At 43.1% G+C, this 17776-nt stretch overlaps 1 protein-coding gene across 2 annotated transcripts in view; it reads right to left on the bottom strand.

Annotated features, from left to right (window-relative positions):
* The window catches only part of LOC148355374 (uncharacterized), a 28535-nt gene extending 11576 nt beyond the window's left edge, over positions 1-16959 (bottom strand). Inside the window, exons 1-3 of one of the 2 annotated variants that reach the window (XM_088349716.1) lie at positions 16898-16959; positions 5939-6234; positions 1957-2502 (exon numbers count right to left, since the gene is read on the bottom strand). In XM_088349716.1, the coding sequence (XP_088205842.1) occupies positions 1957-2502; positions 5939-6218 (826 nt within the window). In that variant the 5' untranslated portion in view covers positions 6219-6234; positions 16898-16959. Of the gene's footprint in view, positions 1-1956; positions 2503-5938; positions 6235-15103; positions 15192-16897 lie in introns of those variants that run through there. The other variant, XM_088349715.1, reaches the window with a different exon arrangement.
* Positions 16960-17776: the final 817 nt, after the last annotated feature.

Raw genomic sequence — 17776 nt, 5'->3', positions numbered from 1 at the left:
ACCCACGCAGAAGGGAAAGGACCCACACAGAGGACTGGAAGAATGCTGCTTGGGAGGGTGGGATGGCAGAGCTATGCCCTTGCACAATAGTATTGCCTTTTACACGCTGGTTAACTACTGTTAAAAGAAGATAACTCTGAAATTGTTTAATTGATGTTGGAAATGTCAGGAAAAAATGTTAAAACGTCATATCGTCACGTCATATTGTCAAATATAAAAAAATTGTGAATATGCTTGATGGCTGTTTTGCTGCTGTTGGTGTCAGTGGATTTGTTCAGACCGAGGACAATCGTCTTTGGCCTGGACGGATCTATTGACAATAACAAAGATGTTATATAATGAAATTGTTAATATGTTTGATTTTCGAGAAGGTTTGTTCAAACCTCACTTTGTGTTTGCTGTTAAAAACGTAATATTGGAATATAATATTGTGAATGTGCTTAATTGCTGTTGAGATTGTCATGATTGTTTTCTGTTTTTAGTGTCAATAAATTTGTTCAAACCAAAAAAAATCTTTGTTTGCAGTATTTTGTGACATTTTTACGAAAGAACTTTGCTTGCACCGTGTTTTGAAACCATTATTTAAGACAAAAATGACAATCGACTGGAGCCTCAACACTAATTGGGGGGATTTAAACGAATTTTAAGCGGTATATTTATATTGATATTCTACACAGGCTCTGGCATTACTATTATTTCATGGATTTAATCAAAGCATGAATATATTTGAGGAATAAGTTAGAGAGCAGGTTGGGCAGTTTTGTTGAATTTTGTCTTATAGTATATGGTATGGCTCTCTTCAAAAAAATAAATAAAAATCATAAAGTTTTTGCTCTTATGGCTCTTTGGGTCAAAAAGGTTCCTGCCCCTTTTTTTACATAGTGGAATCCATACCTAAGGTTGGCGCCATGTTAGTCTGGCGTCTTGCTGCCGCACCTGTTTTCGTTCGCATTAGACAACAGTGCCATCTGGTGGTCAAATATAACACACTGTGGATTTCCATTCCTGACACAAATACGCATAAAATAAATAAAAATGTTCTACCATTGTGATAATAATTTTGGGGGGCAGTACAGCAATCATAAAACGCTCAAATACGGGCAAAGGGGGAAGGTACTCAAGAGTCTCCACCAATGTTCCCTCTAATCTTCTACGGGTCTGAGCGTTCCACGTTTTTTTCTCCCTTTTTTAAAATTCCTTTTTAAAAAAATCTCATTGTGTTTATTTTTTCCTAGCTGTTACTTTTTCCCCCGCTTTTTTTTCTTCTCTATTACCTTTTTTCCTTTATTTGTTTTTTTCTTTCCTTCTGGCTTTTTTCTTACATTTTCCTGCTCTTTTTTTTCTCTCCTTTTGTCTCTTTCTCAGCTTTTCACTACTTTTTCATTTTGGTATTTTTTTATTTTTTGCTCTATTCCGCCCCCTTCCATTAAGTCATTTTGTGTATAATTTTACGTAATAGTTGGTCAAGTAGGGATTAAAGAAGCTAAAAAAACCTGGAGAGCCGTTTAGACCCGAAAGAGCCAGTTATTTTTAGTGAGTCGAGCCGAAAAAGCCAGTTCTCGAAAAACTCTACTGACTTTACTCAACTTCGTTCTACTTTGACCTTGACTTCAAAAGACCGCATTTAGAGCACAACGTCAGGGGAACCCTTGTATTTTTACCTCCATGCACTGTAACTTTGACCTAATTCGCTTCTTAATTAGAAATTTCGAGCCCTGATTTTTGTGAGCTGGCTAAATTTTCTTGTGCGCGGAAAAGCTCTGGGCAGTGCGCAATCGCGCACACCCGCAGCTTCGAGGGAACAATGGTCTCCACCATGCAGCTGCATGAGCGGAACTCTGTTGTTGAGGTTGAAAGTGCAGCAAATTAAAGAGGACATTCCAAGACGAGGCGGCCAGACAAACCCAATCCTTTCTAATCTTTTAGTTTTGTGTGCGCTTTGAGAACGATGCCCACCGAGCAGGACGGGGAGCGCCGCCACCGCGCAACAGCAGAGGGCGAAGACAATTCGGCAGGCCGTGTCAGGGCAGTCGGGGGGCTGCACATGCACGTAGTTATAGAGCCCGTAGAGAATGGCCGACGCGCACACCAACGAAGCCAGCGCTGAGAAGAAGGCGGGCACCCTCCCGCTCCGACAGCATTGACACAGGCAGCAGCATCCACCCCCGGCGGGTTCCTCGGGGGGCTCCTGGTGAGAGTCCTGCGGGTTCCACACCGTCAATTCCACACTGTCTGTAGGGACCCCGAACAAGGGTCGAACCTCGTCCGCCGTATAGTCCGGACGGGTGGATTCCAGACTCGGTTTTGTTGCGTTTGTGCCGTTGGGAACGTCTCCCTGAGAAGCGGGGGCCGGGGCACCGAAGCGGTTTTCTGTGGCCGGGTTCTGTTCTGTGGTTATCGGAGTGGAAAGAGTCAGATCCGGCGCGTCTTTCTCTTTGTGGCCTTCTCTCTTATGCTCCCGGCGGAGGCCGTTGTTGGGTCGCTGGTGGCAGGAGGCGGATTCTGTCGGAAGATTTTAAAGATATTAGACCCTCCTAGTGGTACAAAAACCTTCATTTCCCAAAAATAATACAACATTGCAATAAATAAATTAAGTTGGAAAACACACACCAGACACAAACTAATGTATCTAAAAGCATTTCAATAATTAATAAAGCCAAATTCCTTTTAAACTAAAATGCATTGTATTTATTATATTGTTCTCTCGTTCCGCCATACTTAACCTATTGTGCAGAAGTCTGGGGCAGTAATTACAAAAGTTGACTACAGCCCCTTTTTATCCTTCAAAAACGTGCAATAAGAACCATACACAGGGTAGGATATCGAGATCATACTCATATTTTATTCATGCAGTCCAAATTATTAAAATTGGATGATTTAATAAATGTTTTCACTTCACAACTGTTATTTAAGCTCAACAAAAACATGGTACCAGAAAACATCCAAAAATTATTCATTCGGAAAGAGGGAAATTATAACTTGAGGGGCTGTAGTAAATTCAAAATCCCAAAAGTGAGAACCACCAGGAAAAGTATGTGTGTCTGTGTGTGTGGAGTCAAACTTTGGAATAATTTACAAGATGAGATCAAACAATGTCCAACTATTCATGTGTTCAAATTTAAATACAAAAAAACCCATTACTGGCGAAATACAGGGATGAAGAAAATGGGATATGAGTGAGATTGGAAATACTGCGTTTAAAACTATGGTTAACTTTGTTGTTATTGTTGCTATTATTATATCATAACTGTTATTATCAATTTTATTTTTATTTTTATTGTTGTTATTATCATTGGTGCCGCAGTGATGTTTGGTAACTAGTGGCATTATGACGTTGAGGGATGGGTATTACGAAGATTAGTGTGTAAAATATGTGATTATTGTAATTATTATAACTATTGATATCCGACCTATTGGAATATACTAATGAAATATATATAGATTTTATGCAAAAAACATGTACTATTTCCTCACGTTTTGCTTGTTTAAGAATTTAGGATTCTTTTTAAGGCAGAGTCCAAAACCAAGCAGTCGTATCTGTTCCCTGGAGGCTTTCACTCATCACGCGCTCGACATAGACTGCGCTTATCCCCATGTTGGAGATACCGAGGTTTCAGTGGTGCGGTTGAAGAGCGCATTATCTTCATGCCAGGAGAGCAAATTATCAGCTCTCCAACATCATTTCCATTCTAAGACCACTAAAAATGAGTTATGTATACTGGAATATCCAATAGTTGTTAGTTTGCTAAATCGATTTTTATTTAATGTCTCAGACGATAAAGTAGAATATCAGAATGATAGTTGACCACATACAGCTCATACAGCAGGGGTCTCAAACTCAATTATAGGTTCTGGGTGTGGTTGGGCCAAAGTGGGTTTTCCACAAGAAAAATTCAGATAAAACATCACACTGTTCTCAAACCTATTTTTTAAAAATGTTCCATACCAAAATAAGATTGGAAGAAAAACATTTAATAATTCAGATTAAAATAAATCAATGAGTAAAAAATGAATCCGTCATTTGAGTAGGACACTGTGTATTAGTTAGCGCCTCCTGAAGGTAATTCGTTAAAAAGAAAAACAATATTGATTTCACACGAACTATCATATATATGTATTGAAAATAGGTTAATTATTAGAAAATATATATATTTTTACACTTAACCTGAGGAAGACTATTTCCCAACAGAACCAGATTTTTTATTGCAGTGATGTGACCCATGAAGTATGAATATTTTTGGGAAGGGCCTCAGCAACCTTGTCCAAGAATTGGACAAAGCATGGCTCCAGATCAGATACGGAAATTGCAGGTTTACGTGGATTTTTTTCAATTACAATTCTTTAAATAGACAGTGTTTTTTCTAATGACAAGCTGGTAATGGTCACACCAACGGTTAGTGTTTTGTTTTTAGACAGTTAAATAGGGCATGACCCTGATTTTAGGTTAAGGGGTGTCATTGAGGTCTGAAATTGGAAGGTTAAGTGCAAATATGGATACTTCACCCTTGATTCCATCCTATAATAATTTCATCATGACTAATATGTGGTATATGAGGCCTACAATGTCAGGACCATGACAGAGTTTTCTCTGAGAGGCCGTTTGAGAAGTACAGTGGAACCTCGGTTTTCGAACGCCTCTCAGTTTCGAGAAATTCTTGCTTCGCTTTTCGGTCAAAAAAATCGGAGTTTGAACGCCGGTACGCTAGGGTGCGATGCTGAGCGGCGTACGGGTGTTTTAGCCCCTAATTATGCCTCCGAAGAAGGTCGGTGCAAGCAGGACAGGTGAAAAAAGACAAGTTGTTCGTACAACTATTGCCTTTAAGAAAGACATAATAGCTAAATATGAAAGAGGTGTACGAATTTCCGATCTTGCTAGTGAATACAGCATGGCTAAATCTACTATCAGTACGATAGTAAAGAATAAGGAGGCTGTGAAATCGAGTGATGCGGCTAAGGAAGTTAGCGCTATAAGCAAGCAACTGCCGCAAGTTTTGGAAGAGGTTGAAAAACTTTTGAGGATTTTTCTCTCCCCACCGTCCACCACAAAGGTAAGAAATCCTATTCATAATCCTTTTTTTTATTTTTACACGTTCATGTTAGCGTAATCTTTCGTACGGAAGATTACGCTAACGCGAACGTACGATTAGCCTGGGTTAGCTTCATGTTTACGTTCGTGGTAAACATTCAGGGTGTTGGAACGGATTAAAACGATTTTACATTACTTTTAATGGGGAAAACGATTTTCGGTGATCGAACAAATCGGTTTTCGAACAGGGTTCTGGAACGGATTATGGTCGAGAACCGAGGTTCCACTGTAAATACGGTTTGCTAGCTTTCACATACAAAAAACATACTATCACACACGCATAATTAAAATCTGATACAGACACAGTCATACCAATGCACAAACACTGCTTTACTCTCTTATACACACTACTATACTCTCGTACACATATTATCATACACACACTATTGTACACCCACAAACACATTACTATAGGCCAGTGGTTCTCAAATACTGGGGAAGGGAGGGGTTCTGAAGCTCTGTCAAGGGGGGCGTGGGCGCATCTGGCATCAGGGAACTTTTTTTCTTTTTACTTTGCTAGAATAAAGTGCAATTGCACCTCCACTACACTAGGGCACAGTAGCATTCTCATTAGCAGAGGGTTTTGGTTTTTAGTGTGTGGCTGTCCTCTGATTTCCACACCCTTTTGTACTTTTGTAAACTAGGAAAGTTTTTAAAAAGAAAGGGCCCCGGGGAAGGCCAAAAAAATTGTTTGGGCTTTCTTATCTCAAGTATTCTCTCCCTGTCCTCCTTGCAGTTCAAAATCAATTGATGCCTTCTCTCCTTATTTTGAGTGTCTATCAAAGTTTAAACTCATTTTCTCCATTTGCCCCAAAACAATCCAAGAGGAAATAAGTAGCATTTATTACTCACTTTTGGGCTCCTCAGCCACCGAAGGAGGCTCCAAGGATCGGCGGGAGCTTGAAACCGAGTGGGAGGACGAGTGAAGTTCCTCTACTGAGGATTCTGGGCTGTCTGACACAGGCGCCATGCAGATCTGAGTGTCCAGGTCCAGGAAGGGGGAGAAGGAAAGCCTGGCTGGGTCGATGTCTTGAAGCTGGTTGATGATGTCGCTGATGGATTCCTTCATGCTGTCGAGTTCCTTCACGTTCTGCGCGTCACCGGCCTTCAGCCCTGACGTGTTCATAGTCATGCAGCCAGGCACTTGACTAAAACAACACAAAAAGGCAATAATAGAAAAAAACCCAAAAGTTTGACACCCATCAGAGCATTTTACAGTGGAGTCGTCCTCAGTTGGGTGACTTGAGCTCTAACCTATACAATGCAGCTAGCTTGATTCAAAATATATCTAGATGTGTAAACTTAACTTCAAGGGGGTATTGCACGAAACCAAGATAAGGGATTAAGTCGGGATGTGTTTATTATCTTGACTGAATTTAGCCTCAAATCGGTTGCATGAAAGCAGGCTAAATATAGCTGGCCTCAGTTATTATGGTGATTTATTCTCTACAGTGAAGGATTTTATATAATTTACTATAAAGGATTTTATAGGATTATATACAAGTTACATTTATTGAGTGCAATGAAGATTTTCACAGAGTGGGCTTCTGGTCACGCTGTTCCAAATGTAAAATGTTTTGACTAGGGAATCTTGATAACAAGACTCTGACGGAGGATGGCAGGCGATGTTTGGAGAACAAGGCCCTGATGACGTAGAAACGCTCGGTGTTGTTTTGAGTTTTTCCAGACATCGAGGCGAAGTGGTGGAGCCGTGGAGCCCACTTGGGGGCTTTCCTGGCACGCCCATGGCAGGAGCTGGCACACCAGCTTGCGGAAAAACACGTGGGCCGAGATAAGGAAGAGAGAAGATCAAGAGAGGAGGCTTGACAGAGACTCGAGCGACACTAATTCGGCTAATTCGATGGAGTTCACTTAGTTAAATTATTTAAGAAATTAAATCTGCCCCCGTGTGGAAATGCCGGTCTCTTGTCCATCTTTACCATCAAGAAACGAGCGCGCATTGTTAGGTGAATGTAGGTTGTATTCGGTTAATGAAGTCAGATAACTAATTCGAACAATTTGGTTAACGGTACATTTTAATAATTAAATTCCTAACAACAGCTAGGCTGAATCTTGAGAACTATCAAGCTAAAAATATTCCCAGTGATACATCTGGGACTTTCACTGTTAATTGTATAAAGAATTCATGTGTTTTGTAGCGTTTTTTTGAATGTCCTGCAATAGAATTTTACATATAAACTATACTGTATTGTCATTTTATTAATCTATGTTTGTTTATAATTGCAACACTCATTTCATAGTCAAGTCAACGTATAGAGTCATTTATATGGTACATTTATTGCTGTCACATCATATGTTTTATTACTATGCTGATGGTGTATATGTTAATTATTGCTGTTTTATCATTCTAAAAAGGGACGCAAAAACTCTCAAAGATGGTATCAATGAAGTTTTTGACAAAGGTAATGCAGTATGTTGCATTTAGGTACAACTCCTATCCATCTGTCCCCGTGTCAAAGAGCCACAAGTTTGTTCTTTAGGAAGGATCAATAAAAAACAGAACAAAAACAAAACAAGATAAATTAAAAGGATAAGAATTATCTTCATAATCTTTGATAACCACATGTTAAACATTGGTTACAATGAGAGAAGACATACTCAGGGATCAGAATGGAGATTTTCATTTTCAGCTGAAATAGCCAGCGTCCAGGAATAAACCAGGGCGGAGCCCCCCCCCAACGCCCCCCCCCCCCCCCCCCAAACCTGGGTTTTAGGCAATTTACTTGTCCAAAACCATGCTTATATTTATCATTTAAGTAACATTTTTAGAAGATTAAAATTATTTGCCCACATAACTGATTTTTTTGTAAATACTGCAAGATATGTTCAAATGCAGTTCAGTCCCTGCAGCTTGTGCGACAATGCGGCCAATTTTTCTAACGGCCGCCAGGGTGCGCCAGAGCAATAAAGGAAAGAGTGAGACAGTCGGATTTTGAATTTGTTTGCTACGCAAGAGAAAAAGTGAAAAGGTCGGAATGCCTTTGGGGTTCAAAAACAGCGGAAATCCGCGGATCCGCGGAAAATTCTGATCCCTGCATACTGCGGCTGAAAATATTTACAGCAACACTTAAAAAAATAAGATTAAAATAAAAATAATTTTTGGATGAATGGACAAAAGTTAATTCTTGCTGCTTTGGCTAGGAATCAAACCCGAGCCTCCCGTATGGCGTACCATTGCACAACTAAACACATTTTTGCATCGTAAATAGCATTTAGCTCCAGTAAATCAGTGTGCAGTTGTCTGCCTGGATTTCTCCTCTTCCTTAATAACAGTGCTCTTGTCACGTTTTTTTATTTAAAATTTCTTTCTTACTTCATAAAACTCCATAAGAAGCTGTTGTTCAGTGGCTGAAGAAGACGACGGCACACATTTCTATTTTCCGATCCGTGATTCTGAGCTTGATCCTGTGGGTCTATTTAAAGATGCCATAAACACCCATTTATCCCAAAAACCTGGTATTTCATCCTAGCTCAGCAAATGTGCAACCGATTAAGCCAAAATGTGCCGGCCGGACTCATTTAAGCAGCTCCTATTCAGTTAACCTGGATTCCTTTATTCTACTTTCTTGCAATTCCCTCCAGAAAATATCTGATATGGAATACTATCAAACGTTTCCAAGAATCCCTACTTATACCCATGTTCGGGTCATGTTAAATAGATCAGCGAGATGGAAAGTAGCCTTTGTGGAAATAAAAAGCACAGGAGCTGCTTGGACCCAAAAATAATACACATTCCTCATAGATCGTGTATATAAGCTTTGTCTACACCAGGGGTGGGAGAATTATCATCAGACGGGCACACATCTGAATACAAACAGCAATTTCAGTACTAAGTGTTCTGATTTAATGTCTTTTTTTGTAAAGCAAGTTAATTGGATTTTTTTTAAATCAATTTTTTAAAAATCCAATTCATTCATGTCACTAACAATGAAATTTTATTACTGCCAATAAAGTCAGCGTTTTCTTTAAAACGCTTCCATCAATGCAAAATTATGCAGTGATTGAACTATATGTATTGACCCGTGCCCTTACAAAATGTTGTATTTTCCCTTACAAAAACTAAAATAATCTTACACCATATTTTTTTTTCCAAACGTGTTTATTTATGTAGTTTAACATGTTATATTTTACATGTGTTTCGTTATATCATATATATTGTTAATGAACATTTTGCTGTGAGATACTGAGTTGCTGGACATGAATGAGGTTTTTTATAAAAAAAAGTTCAAAAATTAAGTAGCTTGGACGTTCACTCTAGATGGAAAAAATACATACAAATAGAATTAAGTAGAATAATACATTTTCTTATTCAAGTTATGAATTCATTTTCTGCATTCAATTAGTGTTGGTAATATACTGATTAAAGGGATAACCGCAAACCTGTGTTTTTTCATTTTCCCCTTTTATACTTCCTTTTTTTCTTAACTTCTTTATAGAACAATAATGATTCGTAATATAATGCATCAAAGCAAGTGAGCCGTTTGAGAGCCGGCTCTCTTTAATGAGTTGAGCCGAAAAAGCCGGTTCTCTATAAAGAGACGGACTTCCTTTCACCACATAACTACCACATGAAATCTGAGGCGGCAGATGCATGCGCACAGTAGCATCAAACCACTCGCTTCGTTTGCAACGAAAAAAACCATGCCGAGATAGAGGCTACCGCGGCGAACTTGTTTGACTTGATTGATTTGCCATTTCGTCATAGTCGGTGTATACCGAATGGTAACCATAATTGACAAATTTGCATTTTTCCGTACAGATTTTCTTGTACTTCGTACACGTCTTAAAATGCATAATAAATGTACTTTGTACGGCAAAAACGTACAGGTTATATTTACTTTCCCTGGTAACATGTTACTTATTATAAAGAATAATTCAGTTATTAAATCAGTTACTTTTTGGAAGAAGTAGTGAGTAACTATTACTAATTACTTTATTGGTATACTAGAAGTAACTAGTAACGGGAACTAATGACTTTTCCCCCAGTAACTCACAGAACAGTGATGCATACCTGCCGTCAATTATGCATTTTAAGACGTGTACGAAGTACAAGAAAATCTGTACGGAAAAACGCAAATTTGTCAATTATGGTTACCATTCGGTATACACCGACTATGATGAAACAGCAAATCAATCAAGTCAAACGGGTTCGCCGCGGTAGCCTCTATCTTGGTATCGGGTTTTTTTCCGTTGCAAACGAAGCGAGCGGTTTGATGCTACTGTGCGCATGCATCTGCTGCCTGGGAATTTCATGTGGTAGTTATGTAGTGAAAGGAAGTCCGTCTCTTTTTAGAGAACCGGCTTTTTCGGCTCAACTCATTAAAGAGAGCTGGCTCTCAAACGGCTCACTTGCTTTGATGCATTATATTACGAATCATTATTGTTGTATAAAGAAGTTAAGAAAAAAAGGAAGTATAAAAGGAGAAAATAAAAAAACACAAGTTCTTGGTTATCCCTTTAATCAGTATATTACCGACAATAATTTAATGCAGAAAATGAATTCATAATTTGAAAAATAAAATGTATTATTCTACTACATTATAATTGCATGTATTTTTTTCCTTCTACAATAAACGTCCAAGCTACTTAATTTTTGAACTTTTTTTATAATAAACCTTATTCATGTTGAGCAACTCAGTATCTCACAACAAAATGTTAATTAACAATATATATGATAAAACAATGGGCAGCACAACGGCGCAGTGGCTAGCGCTTGTGCGGCACAGTTCTAAGGTCTTGGGAACCTCCTGTGTGGGTTCAAATCCAGCTACCGGACTTCCTGTGCGGAGTTTGTATGTTCTCCCCGTGCTTGCGTGGGTTTCCTCCCACATTCCAAAGACATGCATTTCAGGTGGATTGGCCGGTCCAAATTGTCGCTAGGTGTGAATGAGCGAGCGAGTTGTCTGTCCCTGTGTGCCCTGCGATTGGCTGGCAACCAGTTCAGGGTGTCCCCTGCCCACTGATTGCTGGGATGGGCTCCTTCACCCCCGCGACCCTAATGAGGATAAGCGGTACAGCTAATGAGATGAGATGATATAACGAAACACGTGTACAATATAACATAAAAAATATGGTGTAAGATTATTTTGTATTTTGTAAGGGAAAATACCCCCCTCGGATGGGTCTGGCCTTGATGCGGCGAGGGGGCTTGCGTGTTCCAGTGACCCTGGAGAGCGATACCGTCGGGAGCTTGCTCCTGGTAGGGTCACCCATGGCGGGCCGGTCTCCGGGGTAGGTTCCAGACAAACAAAGACCCCAGCGTGTCGGTACGCTGTGAGGTGGCAGCCCCACCAACCGACTATCCTGCGGAGGGCTAACAACTCACCCAGGAGAAACACACTTTGTTACGAAACTGACCAGAGAAAGAAGCCGGACTGACCAACACGGTAACGGACCCCAGCCTGCCCCCGACCAACGAGTACGGATCGATCTTCGTCATAAGACCCGTGTCGCCACCCGGAATGTCCAGACACTCCTTCGCCCCGGAGCTGCCACCCTGCTGTCCCGAGAGCTCTGTCGCTATAACATCACCATGGCAGGGCTCTGTGAAGTACGATGGCAAGGCAATGGTGAAACAACAGCTGGCAACCATTGCTACATCTGGAGTGGCCCCGAGAGTCGGACCGGCCTTTACGGTGTGGCTCTTGCCATTCCAAAAGCCCTCCGGAGGTCCCTCATCAGCTGGACACCAATAAGTGACAGACTACTGTCTGCTCGATTCCTCCACCATCACGGCAAGATGACAGTGATCGTCGCCTACGCCCCCACCGATGTCGCTGATGAGGATGCGAAGGACGCGTTCTTTGACCAACTCCACCAGGCTGTCAACCAAGCCCCACCACACGACGTCACCATCATCCTCACTGATGCCAACGCCACTCTATCCAGCATTGATCGGTCCCCCGGCTCACCTGTCGGCACCACCTTCGTTGACAGCACAACAAACGACAATGGCAACCGCCTCCTCCTCCTCTGCCACCAAAACAACCTTTGTGTTGCTGACACCTGGTTTCCCCGGAAATGCATCCATCACTGGACGTGGTACAGCCCAGATGGCAGAACCAGGAAGGGATTGGACCACATCCTGATATCACGACGCTGGAAGTCGTTTGTAACCAACTGCCGGGTGTTCAGAGGAGCACAGCTTGGCAACACAGACCATCGTCTGCTGGTGGCCCAGCTCAAGCTAAAGCTCCGAGCCAACCAGCACAAGACTCTGCCTCGCCCCGACTCCTCCCGACTCAGCGACCCCAACATCGCCAGAGACTTCAGTTGCTCCATCCGCCGCTCTCTTGATACCCTGGCTCCTGACAAGCTGACAGACTGGGCGGCCTTCAAGGAAAGTGTCCTCCAGTCTGCTCACAATGTCCTCGGACGCCCGCGATCCTCCCCGAGAAAGCCCTGGATATCAGAGAGGACACTAAACATCATAGACCAGCGGCGTGAGGCCCGACTCCGAGGCGACCTCACAGAGTATCGGAGACTGAATCGCCTGCGCAATGTGGCCATTGCTGAAGATAGGGAGAGGTTTTGGCAGGCAGAAGCCCAACAGCTTGAGTCCGCGGCCAACAACAACAACATGAGCCGCGTATTCAGTCTACTACGCCAAGCCCGTAGCGGCCCACACATAAAGACAGCCCTGGTAAAGGACTCAGACGGCAACCTCATCATGACAGAAGCCAACTGCCTCGAGCGCTGGAAGGAGCACTTTAGCCTCCTCTTGCAGCACAGCACCATCCCGGCTGATCCCACCCTCCTACGGGCTGCGAGCACAGCACCTCCTAACGACACCTGCTGCACAGACCCCGTAACACCCGAGGAAGTGAGAGCTGCTCTGAAGAAGCTGAACACCAAGAAAGCCCCCGGCATCTGTGCCATTACCGGCGAGATGCTCAAGGCCGGCGGTGATGGCATGGTGGAGTGGCTAACCCGCCTATTCAACCAGGTGTGGGAATCGGAGCAGCTGCCCACCGACTGGACCAGAGGAGTCATCTTGCCCTTCTGGAAATGCAAGGGCGACAGGCTTGTCTGTGGAAACCACAGAGGCATAACCTTACTCTCCATCCCGGGCAAGGTCTTTACCAGGATCTTGCTCAGCCGTGCCCTTCCAGCAATCAGAAGCTGCCGCCGTCCCCAGCAGGCTGGCTTTATGCCCAACCGCTCCACAACGGACCACATCTCTGCCGTCCGTTTGCTGATAGAAAAGACCCGTGAATTCCGTAAAGATCGCCATCTATATATCGGATTCATTGATCTGAAGGCCGCCTTTGACACCGTCTGCCACTCTTCACTGTGGAACATCCTCCAAGCTCTCAGAGCACCACCCAAGATCATAGCCCTGTTCAAGCTGCTCTACAGCAACACAGAGAGCTGTGTCCGTATCAACGGCATTGACTCCGACTGGTTTGCTATCTCCAGCGGCGTTCGCCAAGGCTGTGTGGCTGCTCCCGACCTTTTTAATTGCATCATCGACCATCTGATGTTCAGGGTTAGTGAGCGCATCCCCGGAGTGTCTTTCGGCAACTACCACCTGACTGACCTGGAGTATGCTGACGACACCATCATTCTCAGCACTTCCTACAGCCAGCTGAGAGACGCTCTGGGCATTTACAGCGAAGAGGCAGCGCGGCTTGGCCTGCAAGTGAGTTGGACGAAAACCAAGTTCATGTATGTCGGTGATGGACCAGATCCACCTCCCATCCAAATTGGTAGCGACATCGTAGAGCCTGTCAAGAGCTTTGTATATCTGGGGTCCATGGTGACAGACAATGGGGACCTAAAACCAGAGATTCTCCGCAGAAGAGCCCTGGCAGCATCTGCTCTGCAGTCTCTCTGGAAACCACTCTGGCGGCACCAGACCATCGCACGCAAGACGAAGCTCCGCATTTACAACCTCGCCGTACTCCCTATCCTGCTTTATGGCTCAGAAACATGGCCCCTGAACGACACCCTGGCCACAAGAATCGATGGTTTTGATAGCAGGGCTCTCAGAACCATCGAGAACATCAGGTGGCCCCAGCGAGTCTCCAATAAAGAGCTCAGAGCCCGCACGTGCCAGCCCCAAGCATCTTCCTTGGTCGCACAACGCCGCACCCGCTGGTTTGGCCATGTCCTTCGTCTACCACCAGACCATCCGACACGAGCCATTCTCCAGTTTGACCCAAAGGCCGCAGGCTGGAGACGACCACGAGGGAAACCCCGCACTCGATGGCTCGACGTCGTTGCGGGCGACCTCCAACAACACGGAGTTGCCGTAGAGGATGCAGAACAGCTGGCACAAGACCGCCAGCATTGGAAAAACCTGGTTCATCTGGTCGGCTCAACGCACAGGGACGGGACCCCCCGACCTTCGCTGGAGCAATAAGTAAGTAAGTAAGGGAAAATACAACATTTTGTAAGGGCATGGAGCCCTGGTGGATGACAGGTATGGTGATGGCAGGTGAGGCACAGCCTCCCCTGCCTCACTAACATGAACTGGTGAAAATGACTAATGGCAGCATAATATCAAGCACGCGTCTCCTTTTGTTGCGTCAAGACAGCCCGCGCTTTGGCGAGAGTGGTTTTGGCGCACAGTTGCCACGCAAATAACATCTCTAAAGAAGTGACTTGGTTCCTCCCGCTCTAAATAAACATCACATCGTGGAGATGAATGCAAACCACAAAAGTGCTTGAGGAGACAATCAGTGTCGTCTACATGTGGAAAATGCCATCGAATGTGCGCCTTTTCCCCCCCCTTGGAGTAAAGAGGGGAAAAATATCTATATTTTTGTTCAACTCCATCTAACCTTGGTTCAGCCCAGACGACTTTGTCGTTAAATAATGCATATAAGACCAAAAAGTAACTAAAGCTACGTCATAGTTAACCGCAACGAGAAATCAGAACGACTCGTGCAAGTCTTTTGTTTTGCAACAATCAGAAAGTCAAAACAAATAACATGTCATGGTTCGGGTCATTTTTTTCCTCCCCACGTATAAATTCAAAATAAAAGAACTTACTTTTCCAGTAACGTTGCAGGCTGTCGAGTTTACGCCTCCGGTGGTTAGGGAGAAGAAACCCTTTCTTCCCTCCTCCTTTGCTTTTTCTTTTTGTCTTCCAGGATCCCGAACTTGTGAATCAAATTTCAGGACGGACAAAATACTAAGCTTTTCCTCCGCCCACAGCAAAACCCCCCTCCATCTCCACCTCCTTCTCCGGGTACCATGTCGAACGCCATATGGAGTAAATACCCGACTTCCATTTTGAGACCAACAGTCAACTTCAATGCAAACTTTCACTTATCACTTTTTTTGCATCGACGTGTAAACGCTTAGTGTTCAAATGACTCTGTAATTGAACCATGATTTCCCGAAAGGGCCACTTTTGCTCTCAAAAAGTATTTTTAAAGGGACAATGTATAATATTTGACCACGAGATGTCACTGTGTATCACAACTGAAAACCAGTGTGACAAAGCACAGAAAGAATATCAAAGACTCGCATGGATCGAAGTGCATTATTTTTCTTTTAGTGTTTTGTCCAACGTTTTACAAAGAAAGCGGTTATAAAAATAAAACACGAAAGAAAGGGAAAAGGGACAAGAGGAAAACTGAGACAAAAACAGGGAATAGAAAAAAAGAGGAAAAAGAAAGTAAAAAGAAAAGAAAAAGAAAGAAACAGAGGGAGTGAAAAATAAAGAAAAAGAACAAGGTGAATATTGTCATGATTGCCGAAGTGAAGACACCCGTAGCAATCGTTTGGCGCGCCGGAGCGCGCTCTCTGATTGGCTGACGTTCTCTTCTTAAGCGGTCAGAGTCCAGAGAAGGACGTCAAACCGTACTTCTGTGTTCCTGTGTGTTTTGCCGGATTACCAAGTACATAAGACTACTCTCCTGTTTTGATTCCTGCCTTCGGTTCCGACCTGTTTCTGCCCCTCGTTTACGATCTATTCTCCTGCCCTGGCCATTCGATTCTGCCTACCTGTCACGGAACTGCCGTTCCGTCCAACGCTGCCAGCGACCGACAACCATCGGCTTCCGAAGCCAGCTCTGTCAGCTCAATCCAATAGAGATTCCTTTAAAACGAATGCAATTGAGTCCATGATTCCATTCTGAGTCGTGACAGAAAAGGGAAGTGAAAAATGGAAAGATGAGAACAGGGAGAAGGGAATAAAAAGGGGAAATGTGCAAGAAAAAGGGGTGGTAGAAGAAAAGGGAAAAAAGAACAGAAAAAAAATGGGGAAGCTGTAAAAAGGTGGAAGACAGAAAAATGAAAAAAGGACAGAAAAAGAAAAAATGTGAAAAGGACAAAAAAGAAACAAAATGGGAAACATAATAAAAAAGAATGAAAGATAAAGATAAAAGACCTAAGATAAAAAGAAAAGGGAAAGAAAAACACAACGAGGGGTCGATAAAAAATCTAATTCAACATCATAAAGTGGCACTCTCTGAAATAACGCGAGTTCTCACGTACGTTTCACTGTTTCTTACAACCGACTTGTCAAATGTATGAAAATGTTGTGTTTATTTGTAGATTTCAATTCAATTAGTAAAACAATTCAATTGTTTGTTAATAACTTGTCTATTTATGTATTAATGGACCTTATTAAGTTTTTATTTTTGAAGGAACCATATATATTTTTTAATCCATGTAGTATACGAAACGCATAGGCCTAAGCTTATTGGGTCAGTGCCTGCAGTCCCTGTCCTTCATGACCCCTTTTTTAAGCGCGCCCCCTCACAATTCCTTTGCTCAGGTTGTCACAACCCAGGACAGGAAACAGGAATGAGAACCCAATCGCGTAACGTTACTCACAGTTTATTGGAGAGAAGAGGAATGAGTGCACACTCGATCCGAAGATCGTGGGTCGCGGAAGAAGATTGATTGCCATGAGGAAGTGATCAAAATCAACCAGCTCAGGGCGAGAACCAAAGAGGGGCAAAACACAGGCTAAAACAGAGAGTCACAGAGCAAAAAAACACAGACAAAACGGGGATTCACAGGCTTGGCATATCACAACAGAGTTTAACAGGAGTTTTGCAGAAGCTCTAACACCAGGCGACTCACAAGTAGTCCGGCAGCAATCTGTCAACGCGCTTCAGCTGGTGTCCATGGGCGGGGCCAATTGGGCGCCGTGGCAACCGTGACACAGGTTCTCCCAATCAGACAATTGGTTAACCTCTACCACAACTACTCTGAGCTCCCATTTTATGTTGCCGATTCGTTCGTGATTGCAGAAATCGAGACATTCACTCGCCAAGATGACAAGCATCTCCTCCCAAAACTTTCTTCTTCAGTTCCCTCTTTGTCCCAAGGTCATCCACTCCAAGGATCTTCTTAAAGGTATTCCCTAATCTCCTTCACAAGATACATGCCACCCCAAGACCCCTCTCAAGTTACTTTCTTAAGTGTCCCTTTCAAATTTTCCTTTCTCGTTCCAAGATCTGCCACTCCAACCATCTTGTTCAAGGTAATCCCAAATCTTCTTTTCAAGATTCTCGAAAACTCAAGACCCCCTGCTGAGTCTTCCCCTTAAGTTTTCCCTCCTCAGCAGCCCCAGTTCCTCTCTCACCTATCATTAGTGAAGTCATTTTTTTGGTTATTGAATAAATTCCCCCTATTGGGGTTTGATCATATCACCGTTTGCCCTCTCCTTGTGTCCTGCATTTGGGTCTGTCCGTCATCCCGTGACAT

The sequence above is a fragment of the Urocampus carinirostris genome, chromosome 12, assembly GCF_059441175.1.
Source record: "Urocampus carinirostris isolate Australia breed hairy pipefish chromosome 12, RoL_Ucar_1.0, whole genome shotgun sequence".
Lineage (NCBI taxonomy): Eukaryota > Metazoa > Chordata > Actinopteri > Syngnathiformes > Syngnathidae > Urocampus > Urocampus carinirostris.
This window is presented reverse-complemented; position numbering and strand designations above follow the sequence as displayed.